The 16,373-nt window shown below is 43.2% G+C and overlaps 1 protein-coding gene across 1 annotated transcript in view; it reads right to left on the bottom strand.

Annotated features, from left to right (window-relative positions):
- Window positions 1-16,373, bottom strand: part of AKNAD1 (AKNA domain containing 1) — an 869,453-nt gene that overhangs the window by 708,377 nt on the left and 144,703 nt on the right. The window contains exon 5 of the mRNA XM_069641860.1: window positions 12,947-13,080. Within this exon, the coding sequence (XP_069497961.1) occupies window positions 12,947-13,080 (134 nt within the window). The remainder of the gene's footprint in view (window positions 1-12,946; window positions 13,081-16,373) is intronic.

The raw sequence follows: 16,373 nt of genomic DNA, 5'->3' as shown, positions 1-16,373 counted from the left end.
GGGACAACACAGGAAGCAAGTGCCGATGGGACCGGAGCGATGTGATCTGGGCAATACAAAGAGCAAAGGCCTCTAGGGCCCCAGGCCCAGACAGCATCCCTCCAGTGGTCATTAAAGAGAATGCCGAGATATGGGCGACCCCGTTGTGGAACCTGTTTCAACATGTCTTCTCTCAGGCAGACATTCCAGAAACCTGGAAACTATCATTAATTGTCCCAATCCACAAGAAAGTGGATAAACTGAGCCCACAAATGTTTAGGCCAATTGCATTAGACTCCACAAGTTAGATCTTTGGAACCTTAATGCTAAGGGACCTTAAAAGGGATATTAACAAACTCCATCTCTTACCTGACTCTCAAATAGGATTCCAAGCAGAAAGGGAACCCCTCTTAATGCATTCACCTTGGCCCACATGAGAGCAGCGTTAAAATAAAAAGTCTATTGGTACTGTATATATGGCCTCAATCGACATGACTAGCGCCTTTGATACCGTTAGTCGTGGTCGACTGTGGGCAAAGCTCCACCAAGCAAGAGTTTCTGCTACCCTGATAAAAATGCTGGCTCTGTCACACACAAACACCAGGAGAGGGACTAAATATCTAACCACTAAATTTGGCCCACTACTCGCAAAGATGAGGCTTGTATATGTGCAGTTATGCACTTTTTCGCAGACTCCCCAGACAAGGTTTTACCTAATGCAGGTGGAGCCGATGATATTGTACGGGGTGGACGTCAACCTAAATGACCTAGGGAAATATCTAAACATAATCCAAGGTAAACTCTGGAAAGGGACCCTGAGGCTGGCAAACTCAGTACCAAACGCTGTGATACAAAATGAGTTTGGGTTAATATCACTCGCCACCAGGGCAACATGGAGGAAATTAACGAGCTATGAAAAATTGCTAAATCCTCCTTTGGATTCCCTATATGAAAAATGGGATGAAACATAATTATGTACTTTGGGAATTACAATAGACACACTGAAGGTTGAGATGAGCAAAATACTAACTGGAATTGGCTATTCAAGAGAGGAGTTGATAATCAACCAAGCTAAAGTAAAGAGAAAGTTGTTTCAACATGACTGGGGGAACACATCAGAAGAATTGGCAAAGTATAGCCTGTATAGCGAATATTCAAAACTGGTGTACAAAAGGGAACAGGTTTCGAAATATCTGCTCATTTTCCCATGCCCAAGAAGGAGACTATTATATCTACGTTTCTGATTAAATCAAATGCGAGAGAGAGTGGGGATCTGGAAAGGGGGTACAGAAAACTGAAGCTGAAGGCTAAGTGCATTACAGAGCTCAAAGCGACCACAAAACATCTGGTCATGGGCTGTGATGCTTTAATGGAACTAAGGTTAAGATAGCTTGATACAACATACGGGTGTGAAGCTCTGTGGGTCAGTTTGATGGGTAGACAAGCACAGAGCCTCATCCTAGCACTGTGCGATTTCCTATATAAAATCTTTGAGAAGTTAGGAAAGGCAGCACGGGGAGAGGAGACCCCCCCCAATCTGGGGTAGTTTGAAATGGCATAATCTGAGCTGCATGTTTTCTCTGTTGTGTTTTTCTGCTTTCCTTTCGCCTGTATTCTTTTGGTTTCTTCTCTTTGTTCTCCCTGCTTCCTGCGTTTTTACTCTTCTTATATAAATTGCATTTTTTTTTAACCATGTAAAAAATGTAAAGCAACAGTTACATTTTTAAACTATTTACATATCAGTTTTTACATACTTTGATTATCTTTTTTGAACTTGTGAAAGAATCTCTTCTGTTTTTTTTATATCTATGTAATGTAAACAGTTGGGATTCAAAACACAAAAATAAAAATAAAAAAATAAAAAACTGTGAAATGGGACATCATGAAAGACTGGAAACCGAAACTGAAGTACAGAAAAAATACACTGAACTGCTCTGGACTTTTTCACAATCCTCATGGCGGCGGGGACACCATCCGCGCCCTGGCGGGTTCTCTTCATCACATTTGCAAGCCAATACGTTTGGTGTCTACTGGTACCTCATTAACCTTGCCCAGTAACTCAGCTTCCATAGGTTTCCAGCACTACCAGAAATATTGCAAGATATTCAGGCCTTTATGTCGGGTTATGAGTTGGTGATCCATCTCTGATTTTTCGAACCACTGTATTTGCTTTCGTTTAATCTTTAGGAAACATCTGGGGCTGGGTACCTTTTGGGAACCCAAACTTCCTCCCAACGTTTTGGACTTTCTCCTTTGGAGATGCAGGCTTCATACCGCACCCATAGGACATAACTGGATGGGTCTGTGAGAGCTGTCATCCAGCCATCACCATCCTGACAGGTTCATAATCCTTGCCTGGCTAGTCCTCCTGGACTCTGCTGTTGATCCTATTTCTGCCATCACGCAGGCAGTTACGGTTTTACAGGCAGATGCATATGCATTAACTGCCTGTCTGGATCCTAATCAAGCAAATCAACACACATTATCAGATAAACACCTGAATTAGGGGCCACAGCAACTGTTTGGATCAATTGTGCTGGAATCCAATTCCTGATATCATCACCCCTAGTACTGTTGCTTTTTGAATCAGTGAAAACTACACTTTTTGTGTAAGCCGGACACATTTCTGGACTCAGCAACAAAGGAAACCTTCCTATTGTCATATTTGGAGGAGTGGCTGGGCACTAGGCAAAGGTCCTGAACAATTTCAAGGCCCTTACCCAAGCCGTAGGTCAGGTTGTTAATACCTGGTTCCTAAGTCAGGCCTGACATTTGGAATTCATAATCCTGAAGGAGGGAAACAAGGATTTATGCCAGTTATTGGACTGATTTAACCAATTGGTGGCTTCAAGTTCCTGGCCAGAATCCAAGAGGACATCTCTGTCTTATTGTGGTTTGTGCAGAAAGATGCCTTATCAGTATTCCTTTTGCGTCCTAGCTCTTTTTCGGTCTTGTTTGGCCTGATGCTACACCTTGATCAGTATCTTACTGAGCAGAAAAGTGAAAGGTAGAGACCTGTATTTTTGTAGGGCTCAGCAAACCCACACCATGCTGAGAACCATGAAAAACCCAAGACCGACACTTCTGACACTCCAACAGAACCAATGGAACTTGTGCCCAGAAACACTTGTGTACAGGCGCATTATGAATGACTTATCATATCAATGCAAATAGGGGGAGTGCGGGATCCCCTAACCAGTGCCGAGCAAGGGTGGAGAAAGACCAAAGGGCTAGGTCTCTACTGTGGCAAAGCAGGCCACTTTCTTTGAGAATGCCCCACATGCCCAGGTCGTCCAGATGATGCAGGGCATTCACTTGCATGCTGATGCAGATGTACTGTGGATGCGGACACAACGTTTAAACACCCATGTTGGTGATGTGCGGTACTCTGTATGTATTCCCAATAGCGGCATTGCCACAGGTGGGATCATGTTTAGTCATCCATTGCTTGACATTCCCATGGTGGCCTGCTTGTACGTCTGGCATATTGTAATTGCTGTGCAGCATTGGTTTTATGTATGGCATTGATGTGTCATGTTCAGGTTGAGCTGTTCAGGGCTACCATGTTTCGCTGTATGTGCATTGCCCACTCACCACCCATTCTCTCCCAGGTGGAGTATGCGCCCCCCCAATCTCACCCAGATGGAGTATGCATCCCCCCAATCTCACCCAGGTGGAGTATGCGCCTCCCCAATCTTAACCAGGTGGAGTATGCATCCCCCCGGTATACCCCCACTGCACTGCCATGGGCCTGTCAGGCAACTTACCAAGCAGCCAGGCATGTTGGCCAGCATGTTGCTCCATGTAGCAGGGTAGCGTGGAGTTACACAGCACCATGGAATCATGTGTGGATCCGGGATATCGGGCACAACAATGTGTGATCATCCTGCTGGAGTCACATACCATCTGCACATTGATGGAGTGGTATTGCTTACGATTCCGGTACACCACCTCAATGGCATTAGGGACCACCAATTCTACATGGGTGCAGTCGGGGGCACCGACGCAATTGGGCATGCCTGCCAGTGCATGTAAGCCGACTTTAGTGTCAACCAGCTCCTGGGCAGTCCGTGGTAGGGATATGTGGTTGCCTGCATGCTTCAGGAGGGCATCCAGCACTTGGGTCAGCATGTGTGAAAAGAGTGGTTGTGATATGCCATGCCGCTGGCCCACTGTGTGCTGGTAGGTGCCTGTGGCCAGGAAGTGGAGCACAGACACCACCTTCAGTAGAGGGGGGATGGCAGTGCGGATTTCTATCAGGCTGACGATGTCGTTGTGTATCATGTCCACTATGGCGGTGATGGTGTCCTGGTCCAAATAGTACAGGGTGTGGATCTGCTTGGGGGTTAGGGTGAAGGGACTGGCTCTGATGCAAGGTATTGGTGGCTGATTACGTGGTACCACTGGCTGCACTGGTAGGACTTGCTGGGCCTGTCTCACCCACCTTCTCCTCCTGCGTCTCCTCTGTGCTGCCTGTTGTTGTTGTTGCTGGTGTAGCAGTGCAGGGATGTCCTCCAGCCCCTCAGATTGCTACAGCAAGTGGGATCATTTTGGTATTGAAAGGGGTGTGGTGTGTGGGTGTGCTCCTTTTGTGCTGGGACAGGTTTCATTGGCTCCACCTGTGGTGATTGTGTGCACCTGTGGCAGTTGGCTACACTGCAGGTTGCTATTTACGGGTAGTCCGCGATGCCTGTAATACCGCCATCGTGCAGGCCATATTTATCGCCTTCGGGATGCTGGTAAGTGCATGCCCGCGTGACTTGTGATGTCCTCCTGTTAGCGGTATCCCGGTATTGCCGCCGCAAAGGGGCGCGTGTATGTACGCATGCCGGTAAGAAGGGGCACGGTACGGGTGGGGGCGGCATTAACGGGTTGTCGGCTCATAATGGCCCAGACCGGTAATCGATACCGGTAATACCATTCTGCCATCCTTTTTTCATTACCTCCATGCTCGTAATGAGGCCCAGTGTCATTGCAGCAACCAGACAGCCTGTGATTTGGTATCACCAGAAATGGTTCAGCTCTGCTCAACCAACAAAGGCACGCTCACGTAGACTGGTGAGTTCTAAGACTCCAAGATAACCATTTAGCATGCCATAAATGACTTGATATCCTACTTCTAGAAAGATTAGATACAATAAGCAAGTGTGCCATACACTGTAGGATGAACAATTCTTATACGATTTTAGAATAAAAACAGACGCCTGCTTTGTTAAGAAGTGAGTGTCGCCAGCAAAACAGAGACCAACTTTGTCTGTCTTCCAAGCGGGTGACAGAAACTAGTAGAGTCCTGACTTAATTTTTTTTAAAAATCGTTGTAATTAGCATACACCATCAATCTCCCATTAGGTTGTTTGTGCTATGTAGATAAAACTCCACAACATATGGTAGTCTTACACCAATGTTTATTATGTTTCAGGGGAAGGTACGGCATCCCGTTCAAATGAAGACCATAATATTGGATCAATACCCAAGACTGCAATATCACTAATTTTAAGTGGAATAAGTGCATTGTGAATTTGTTGTTGCCTTGTTATATTTAACTGCATTGTTACACATTGTTTAGACAGTGAGCCCCTGAGGAATTTCCAAGTAATAATCTGAACAGTTTACAAAGAAAAGAAACATGTTGGGATGTATGAGGTTGTAGAAACCAGAATGAATGGAAGAGTAAAAGTGTGAGTGGTGTGAGTTTTACGTTGAGAATTGTTTTGCACAGCACCAGACCCTTTAATTGTATTAGTGTGAAGATAAGCCCTTGTTTTGTACCAGATTGTCTTTTTGGTACTGTTATATGTAGCAAAGGAATCAAATTAGCTTTTAGCCTATTGGTATAAAAATGAAATATGTAATTGTGCTGGTAACTCTAACCAGAGTGTTTTTGTTCTTGACGGAGCCCGTCACTTCTCTGAAACAGTGTCTTGCGTACAAGCATTTTTCGTCTGCTAGTCGTTTGATTGTCCAGACTCCAGGAAAAATGCTTAATGGTTTTAAGTGGTCTCTTGAAAACAAGAATTTTCGATTTTAGAGGATTGTTCCTTAAGTCATTCTGCCTAGCGTATACTTCGAGGGCGTTCAACATTCTTTGGAGGCCGATCTGAGTGTAATCTAAAAGAACAATATCGTCTGCGTAGGCAATCCAATTTATTCTCGCTTTCCTAATCTTTGGACTAGCCAACGTGGACTCTTTCAACCATTTTACTAAGTCTGTTAAGTAAAGGTTAAAGAGAAAGGGGGCAACGATGCAAACCTGTCTCACCCCCCGCTCTGTTTTGAAAGATTTAGACAAGTTCCCAGTTTTATCCAATCTTATTTGCAATTGTGAATCCCTATGAAGTTCCACTATAGGGCTAATAGATTCTCAGGTACTCCCCAACTCCGAAGTTTCCCCCATAGATGTTCTCTATTAATGGTGTCAAATGCTAGGGATAGGTCGATCCAATCCCCATATGCTGGTGGCCCACCTTTTTGGAAAGACCCACTACAAACTGTGTCCAAAACAAAACTATTTAATGTGGTTGAAAGACCGCTGCGAAAATATATCTGATGTTTCGATAGGATCCCCTTTAATTGTGCCCACTCTTCCCGCTCCTTTAGGACCAGACTTGCAAACATGTTCCCATCCGCATCTAAAAGGGAGATGAGCCGGTAGTTGGTAGGATGTGAGCGGTCCCCCTTTTTATAGATGGGTATCACGGTTTATGGTCATAATACCGAACTTATAAATCTCGAAAAAAAAAATCTTGTAAAAAAGTCCGAAAAAAAAAATATCGAATTTTTTTTTATGACGTTTTTTTTTTCGAAATAGGGGGGTTCCCCCCAGCCCCCATTTTTTCTATTTTTTTTATTTTAACCCCTTTTTTTACTTACCTGACCCAAAAAATACATATATTAAAAATTAAAAAAAATTCGATATTTTTTTTTTCGGCCTTTTTTTTCCCGAGATTTTTGTTATTCGAGATTTTTTTTTCGCCCTTTTGACCGACCATCGGGTATCACAACAGCCCTCCTCCATGACTCATGGAGTTGTCTGCTGCCCACTATGCTTTCAAATAGGGCAGCCAGCAAGCATGACCAAACATCTGGATCAGACTTTAAGATCTGATTAATCAGACCATTTGGGCCAACAGCCCTGGAAGCTGATGATTATTTTATCAGTTCTCGTATTGCATCTAGCGAGACATTTAGCTCCCATGGTACTAGTGTGGTAGAAAAGACCTTCACATTCGTTGTTGCCCCATAGAGTTTTAAAAAGTGATCCACCCATAGTTTTTCCTGTATGACTCTGCCTTGTATTGCAGTCTGAGATGTTTCAGCAGAATTAATTGTCGTCCAAAAATTACGCAAATTACTCTGAGCCATTACTTTTAACATGAGTCCGCCATCCTTTTGTAAGCGTATTCACGATTGGCACTCTATATGCCCCCAACACGGGACAAGAGGAATTTCTATATCAGGCCCTGGGGAAACTGGAAGGCTTTGCGGAAGCGGAGGTTCTCTAAAAAGGGGATTTCAATTTAGCCTGGGACCCAGAAAAAGATAGGAGCAATCAAGGGTCCAGTAGGGGTTATGGCCTGTCCAGCACCTTAAGAGACAAGTTCACAGACTTAGCACTAAGAGATTTGTGGAGAGTAAAAAAAGGGGACGAGGCAGGGTACACATGTTTCTCCCACATTCACCAGGATCGATTACGTATGGGGAACTCCAGGTGTACTTGGGGCACTGATGGAGATAAGGACAGACCCGATCTCCCTGCCTGACCACGCTGCAATATGGGTGCAGTTAAGAGGGATGACAAGGCGGAGCCAGGTGTGGTCATGGAAAATGCCCAGGGAAGTGTTACACAACACAGTAGCGCAGGAAACACAGAGGGGCAAAGCTAGAACCTATTTTGAAATAAATGGCACACAATGGTCTAGACATAGTCTGGGATGCTTTTAATGCAGTGCTCAGGGGGGGAATAATCTCTCTCAATGCGCAAAGGTCAAAAGAGAAGGACAGGTTAGAAAAGGATCTAGAGGCCGAACTGAGAGAGGCCCAAAGAGAATTGGTGGAAAAGAAGAATAAGGCAAACTATAGAAGAGTAAAGGAAAGCATGAGACAATTAGACCTATTGCGAACAAGTAGGGCAGAGAAATCAATACTTAATCTAAAACAGAGATATTATATTAGGGCAAATAAGGCAGAAAGTATGCTTGTGAGATTCCCAAAACAACAGAGTAGTAAAAGCATCATAGACGGCATCAAGTTGGCAGACGGCAAAGTCTCTACAGAGTCCAGATACATTATAGACTCCTTCTCAACCTTTTATACGCAGCTTTACTCCTCAGAGACCGGATCAACAAACCATACAATTATATTTAGATAGGCTACAGATGCCTAAGGTGACCCAAGAAGACAGGGACATTCTTGAAAAGGATATAACAGAGGAAGAAGTAGGGACAATTATTAAATGTCTCCCCAGTAACAAGGTGCCGGGCCCAGATGGATTCCCTGCACTCCTCAAAATACTAAGTAAGGACCTCATACCATTTCTCACTAAATTATATAATTTTTTCCGGCAAATGAGGGGCATAACACGCTCCATGTCAGAGGCAAGGGTTGTCTTCGGGAAACGGAATAATGACCTAACAAGTTGCTGCTCATATCGGCCCATAGCGTTGCTCAACATAGACGCCAAAATATACACTGGGATCCTTGCAGATAGATTAATGAATGTATTACAATTAAAGAATGTATTGCCATCAGTGATTGGTCAGGATCAGTCAGGCTTCATTTCCGGAAGACAAACGTGGGATAGTACAAGAAAGGTCATTCATCTGATAGAGAAGGTAGAAGTCAAACAGATCCCGGTGGTACTGATATCCCTAGATGCAGAAAAGGCTTTTCATAGGGTAGAATGCCCATACCTGTTCCAAGTAATGAAGCATATAGGCTTTGGGCCAAATTTTATACAGATAGTGGAAGCAAATTACAAAGAGTCATTGATGAGACTTTCCATTAGCACATACGTATCTGACACCCTACAAATAGAGGGGGCACGAGACAGGGGTGCCTCTTATCCCCCCACTTATATGCCATTTATTTAGAACCACTGATAGCTTCAATTAGATTGGACAATAACATAAAGGTATCACATTTGTTAGCGAAACACACAAGGCAGCTGCATATGCAGACAACATGCTGATGACATTAGTGGAACCGGAAACGTCAAACCCAGCCTTGATAGCAGTACTGGCAGAACAAGTAAAGATATTGGGGCTTAAAATAAATATGACTAAGTCAGAATTGTTGGAGCTGGGCCTACCAAGAAAACAATCTGCGGCCATGCGTAGGTGCTCTCCCTTCAGAACGGCCTTAGGTAGTATTTCATACTTAGGGGTAGAACTGACCAGCAGGATATCCACACTATCCTCCCTGTAGGCGCCATTTTGGGTACAGGTGCCAGGCATCAGAACATGTACAGAGTTTCAGTTGCCATACCTGTACCTCAACTGGGACACTAGAATTATATACCTTGTTGGTGATACAGCTTTTTCTAGGATGCCCGTTCATAACAGTTAGTCCCTGCTTAGGTCTCCTCAGGGGCTCAGGTTTATGCAGGTGTTTGTCGTAAAATTCTCATAGTACTGAAGGTGTGTGTAAGTGATATGCAGGTCCCTATGTTCTGTCTTTGGGGTGATATCCTTACCATTACAAAAGATAATACAATTGTTTATTTTGCCAACGGAGGTCTAGGATTCTAGAGACTTGCCGGATGAACCATGGATCAGGATGCTTTTTGTAGACAATTATACCTTTTGGCCAATAGCATTATGGGGTTCTTTTTATTTATGACGATCTGCGTATTTCTTCATCATCTCTTGACTCTGACGGAAGTGTTCTGTTATACACAATTGTTCCTTTTATATTGTTCCATCTGCTGCGGGTACATTGGTAGTACTCATCGGTTCCACAGGTAACACCTTAGGATGTTGCGTGCTACACCCAAAAAAGGGAGATTCTTCAGTTGCGGTGTGTAAGGGGAAATAATTATGAGTGAATTGGCAAGCAGTAAAAGGCAGCTCATTAATTTCCTTTTTGACTTCAATAGCTTTTAAAATATTGCTTGAGATTTTGGTGGAGTCTTTCGGGCTGTCCATCACACTAGGGCTGACATCCCATGGATAGACGTATATTCACCCTCAAGTGTTGATTCGTGGTCCTACAGAATCTTGACATGAATTGGTATCCAAGGCGTGATAATGTCTGGTAAACTATGCTGGAACACCGTATTAAGGACTTTTTGTGCCAAAGTTGCTGCAGTGGGTCATTCTTGAAAGAGCTCAAAATAGATCATATTGGTAAAAGAATCAATTATGGTCCAAATAGTGTTACACCCCAGAGATTTAGGAGGATCTTTGACAATATTCATACTTATGGTATGCCATGGTTTCAGAGGTATTGGTTTTGGGTGAAGAAGTGCCACAGACCATTGTCAAACTCTTGGCTTGAGGACACATCTCACATTGATTACTGTTTCTTATCTTGAACTGTAGTTTTCCCATCATGCATAACATTGTATGAGATCAGAGTCTTTCTCTGTCCATAGTACCCAGACAAAGGACTATCATGACACCACTTCAGCAGTTGTCTTTGTTTGAGAGTTTTGGGAGCCCACAATCATTTCTTATGATACAGGAGTCTGTCTACTTCAAGGTTTTGTTTAGCTTGCAGAAACTGTGGTACCTCACTGGATTCATGGGAGAATCTTAATTTACAGGGGTCTTAAAGAGAATACGACTTTCTCATGCATTACAAAAGGAAGACCCTTTTCCTACTGGATGTTGAGTATACAAAAACCATCTTCCCTCTCATTGGTTAGTACTGCGGGTGGGTTTTAAAAAGCCTTAATTAAGATTATCAGTTATTACTCTAATCGGAAACTGTGCACCTTCCACTTAATGCCTCCAATTGAAAAGGGCATCATTGAAGGCCAACAACTCCTTGTCAAATATCGTATCGTTCATCTCTAATGACATGAGGTCCCTGGAGGGAAACGCCACAGGATGCAAGTCATTTGAATCTGGATTTTTCTGGGATATGACCACTCACATTACCCGATTAGAAATATCTGTTTCAAACGCATTGCACAGTTCAGAAGGAAATTACAAGGAATGTATAATGTCCTCCCCTCGTTCTAAATGCGGTCCTCAATAAATGCACACTAAATTGTAAGTCCCTTGAAAGTAGAGTTTGGTATATATTTGTGCACCTTGGACTTGATCTATAAGTATGGGTGTCTGGGTTTAATTGGTATCAATTTTTGATAGTGGTGTCATTCATTTGCCGGTAATCGATACAAGGCCTTAAGTCTGTACAGTGCGTTTTGGGTATCAAAAGGATTAGTGCTCCTGCAGGTGAAGACAAAGGCAAATACATCCTTTAGATAGATTTTCTTCAAATGTACTCATCTAAGATTTTAGTTTCTTTGGGATTGAGGGCATACATCTTCCTGCAAGGGATTCTAGCTCTTGGAACCAAATCGATCCTCCAGTCATACGGTCTATGCGGGGTAACACCTCCTACCCTTTGGAATCAAATACATATTTAAAGTCTTTGTATTCTGCTGAATGTTTGCTGCCACGGCCATCAGGTGTGACATCAGTGATGGAGTTGGGCCTCATGTGTGCAGAGTGGAGGTGGTGTAACCATAATTTTCAAGTGGCAAAACTCAGCACAACGACGAGATCTAAATTTAACAACTCCTTTGCTCCAATCAAAGAATCATTGTGTTCAGCCAACCAGGGCATAGCCAATATTACTGAAAAATAAGGGGCGTTGATTACATAGAAAGCTATTTCTTTATGTTGAAACATCCCATAGGTCATGTGAAAGGTCTTTGTTTTGGCTGTGATGGGGCCTGAGGTTAAGGTAGAACGATCAATAGAGTAAATAAGTTCCACACATTTTTTATGGATCAATGGCAACCCTAGTGTCCATAAAGGTTCCTGTGGCCCTGCAATTGATTAGCAAAGAGGTTTCAAAAGGTGCATGGTTTTCTTGCAGTAATCTAATTCTGACATATGAATGGTTAACCTTGGGTGTAGGAGGGAGCTGGGTAGAAGGATATTGTTTACTGGGGCTCATCAGTACTCTGTGATTTACTGAGAACCCTGTTTGGTTCCTGGTATCTTTGAATGGGATCTGACTGGGTATCCTCCCAGACCACAGTTAAAACACAGATCGGGCTTCCTTTGATGCTACCTCTCTTTGGTATTTAGAGGATGCTGTATCCCTCCCACCTGCATAGGTTCTAAGTTTCGTCTCCATTATTTTCAACAAAGCCAGTGAGGGGTTTGTTTCACACATCTCCAAATGCCGCCCCCCCCCCAGCCAAACTCTCCCAATCATGTCACCCGCAAATGTATGTATGTCAATTGTTGAATATTTCGATTCTGGCACTGGGCCCTCAAGGTATATTTTACTTATCACCGTTCCACATTCACTGTCTGTGTCTAATATGCCCTTCAACACCTTTTATATTATCCTCTAAACCATAATATGTTGCAAATACACTCTAACCAGGGAAATGCCCTGCCATTCTGTGACATAGCCTATGTACATCACTTCTTTTAGAAAGATATCTTCAGTCCTAAAGCAGTACGGAAATACACAAAATATGTGAGCTAGATTTAAACTTAACAAACCCCACACATAAAAACAAATACACAACTCGTGCATCTCACTCTGTCTCTGACAACAGGGCTTCCAGCACAATTAAACAAATGAAGGCTTGTTATTTTGTGCCCTGTTTCTCTACAAATGCCATGGCACCACCTACTGCATTTAGGGCCAAGATCTTAATAAGAGGAGATTATTTTTCACAATAATTACAGTTGTTCAACTATTTCATTGTCGTAATTCATGCTTATGGTGAGATACAACATAAAGTGAACTTTGTATCTACTGTATAGCTGAATCTGACCTGTCGGGATCAAATACACCGATAGCCTGAGAACCGGACTCATAGTTGCGTAGTTGCAAACTTCGATGCTTCTCCTTCGTCGACAAATAAATTCGCTCCAAAGTCTCCAGACAGTCTTTTAAGTGCTGGAACACCTTTTAGTAATAAAATAAACAGCATGCACTGTAAGCGTGTAAGCGCGAAACCTTGCAACTTAAACATGAAAATCATTGTTCGAGATTAGATATTCAAATTATTTTGTCTCTATTAATGGCTTCCTTTTTACCACACATTACCTTTTTTAAAGACTGATTAGTTTCCCGTTATCAAACAAATTATCCATTGTGCAATTATTAGTTACACAGTACAAAATTACAATCCATGGTACGTACTTATTTTGTCAAAGTCCCATTTATATTAATTAAAATACTGGAATGTTGAGTAATCCACAAGAGGCAATGAATTGGCACAAGGCAGAAACAATGCAGTGTTTGTCTTTGTCTGTCCCTGTTTCAACTTGAATATTATTCCCTGAAGTGGGGAAAGGTTCCTACAGGATTATACCCCTTCTGCTACGTGTTGCCCCTCAGTACTGGACCTTCTTTCTATAGGCATACTATGGTCAGTCCAGTCCTCGCTTGTGGGCTGTAATGCTGTTGCTTACACATTATGCATTTAAAGCACACCAGAATTCGCAGAAAAGCGAACACACTGGGGAGTCACTACAAATTGATTTTTTTTTCCAACTGCTGGAGGATTTATAGAACCCTTTCACCTCCATTACTGGTAAAAGGACCTTAAATGTCCCGCCTGAAAATACACGCCATATGACACTGACTTCTTATTTCAGTCATTATTTTTGTTTTTCGCATTTAATGGCTGTAGTTCCACTCACACTCACAAATAAATCAAAATTGATTGATTCCTTCCCATATCTCATTTTACATTGATTCACCAACTTTGATCAGCAAAATAATGAAAAATCTTGGACGTGAGGCCGCAAAAGATGGCAGTGAAGCAAACCTATGCATGAGCAAGTGCTGGCACAGAGAATTAACTGAGTACCTATGATCTATTACAGACATACTCAGCAGCAGCTCAGCCAATTACTAAAAACATGATGGAATTAGGCTACACCTCACCCCCAAGACATGCATATTCCCACTGATCCCTGCTCCTTGTGTGAAGCTCACTGTGAACGTGTGGTGAGAAAAGGAATGTTTGGACTGGAGCCCTACCGTAGTCCTCAAGGCATGAACTTAGCTCAGAAACCCATCCTGTAAACTGGACAAAACGCTAATGCAAAGGGTTGGGATCAGTGACTATTAATGGAGCCATTGATCAACTTGCTGGGAAAAATTCAGGTCTATGTGACTCTTGGCCGATTAACGTTGGTGGGCTTATGTCATGTCAAATTTTCAGGCTTTTTTCATGTTTCATCGGCGCCCATTTCTCTTCCTTTTTGGCTGCATATTATATATGATAGGTCATACATAACAAGCCTATACACACGTGTTTCAAGTCGCCTGTACACAAGTGTTCCTCAGCCCATACTCTGCCTCCCCAACCCTCCTCTCTGGTCTGCCGTGATCCCAAAAGGGTCTTGGGCCTTTGGCGTGGGTTGGTGCAGCACGGCTTCTCTTGCTGTGTGTCACCTGCCATCATGTGGTGTGCTTAGGCAACCTACTGCCAGGATTGCTGAGCAGTGGGTTCCCTGGCCAGTGGAAATGTGTAAGTATACATGCCACGCGGCGTTCTTTCACCAGTAGAGAGTGACCCAGTACGAACAATTATTGTGCCGGCCCTGAATGCATTCATATAAGAGCGTTATGTCCATACATTCATTGCTTCTGTGAACTGTTCTTTTATAGTTTTCTATAGGATTATTTGTTTGATGATGCTTTGTTGTGATTCTCTATATGAACATTTCCTAAGGTCATTTTTTGTTCTGAAAAAGAAAGACGTTGAAATCTAGTCCACAGCAGAACACGCTATAGTGCATTCAATTGGTTGCAAAAACTCCACAGCACTGCAAACAAATGCACACAATTACAAAAATTGGGTTACCAGGTACTGATCCGGAAAAGGCAAACATTTATAAAATACGTCCACCTACAACAGAAAATATACACATTTTATTTGGAATTCAAAAAGCAAGAAAGATACTGTGACCCTCGTGGTGGCTATCAGAGTCCATTTCAAATCTATGATGGATGCGAATACATTGGACTGGTTTGTGCATGAGTAGATCTATCGTGGGCCTCTCGGTAACATCCCTCGAAAGCGGCATACCAGTTATGGTACATAAACATTGGGTCCAGACAAACATGATTTTACAAGTCAAAGTAGCACGGGAAGGGATTGCATGATTCTGGGAAATGCACAGGTTGTGGTAGTCATAAAGGCGACCTCGGCATTTTTCGAGGGATTTGTACTAGCATAAATTAAGCCCTGACAGGCCTCCTCTTAGGTGCATTGGTGTCTGGCAAGCCGCCAGACATTCGTGTATTATACATACGCTGTCGTCTCCGATGTGAGTGGTGAGAGTGCATTTCCCTGAAATGGCCTGCGATAGCAAAATGTTTTTGTTTTTTTTAAAGCATTTCTTTCCTTGTTTGATGTTTAGAAATGCAATGGGGACAGCAGTGGTCCACGACACCGATGTCCACATTAAATAAAATGTCCGAGAGCGTCAACGGGTCAGATATGACCCTTTTGTGCATTCTGCACCCCTGCTGCCGGTTCTAAATAGGCGCCGGGGAATGTTTTCCATTTCGTGCATTTGAAATTGCTCTCTTTCAGGCTAGTGGGGGAGGGCATCGGAACGTGCACCCCTACGATGCACACAGTCTAAAGCCCTTTATTAATTGAGTGATGCTTATTTTGTAAAGGTCACTTGAAAATTACTAGCAACATGTATCTATTCAGCATTTTGCAGTTTTTATTAGGTGTCCTTCAACTGTCTGTACCAACTGCATAAAAACACATCCATGCAGCCAAATCTTAGAGGTAAATCACAGCGTAAGCGAGCAGCCGACATGTCAGAGATGGAACAGGGAGTCACTGCATGCATGCATGGAGTGAAAGGCAAGGAGACTAGGGGTTTCTCCAGAGCACGCCGCGAATCTGTGGAAATGCACAAAAGTGATCTGCAGTGGTAGCCGCCATCCCAAACACGTCAACTACTATCACTGCTCCTCTCATTTCAAAAGATTGGTCCTGCAGACTCCTGGTAAGCAAATCATTGGAAGAAAGTACTGAATTATGCTTGCATGCAATCCCAATGGAGAACCCGGCCGGCATTAGGAGCCCAGTCAGGAGTTTCGCATGGACCCCCAGGACTTCCCAGTCATTCGCCATGGCCCGCCATCATGTAAATGGGCGGGAGCAGAAGAAAAGCACAGAAAGCCATTTCATGCACTTTTCTGTGCATCCGACCGTCCCAATG

This window comes from Ambystoma mexicanum, chromosome 1q (genome assembly GCF_040938575.1).
Source record: "Ambystoma mexicanum isolate Mex_15411 chromosome 1q, UKY_AmexF1_1, whole genome shotgun sequence".
In the NCBI taxonomy this organism is placed as follows: Eukaryota; Metazoa; Chordata; class Amphibia; order Caudata; family Ambystomatidae; genus Ambystoma; species Ambystoma mexicanum.
Note: the sequence above shows the minus strand (reverse complement) of the source record. Positions and strands in the feature narration are given on the sequence as shown.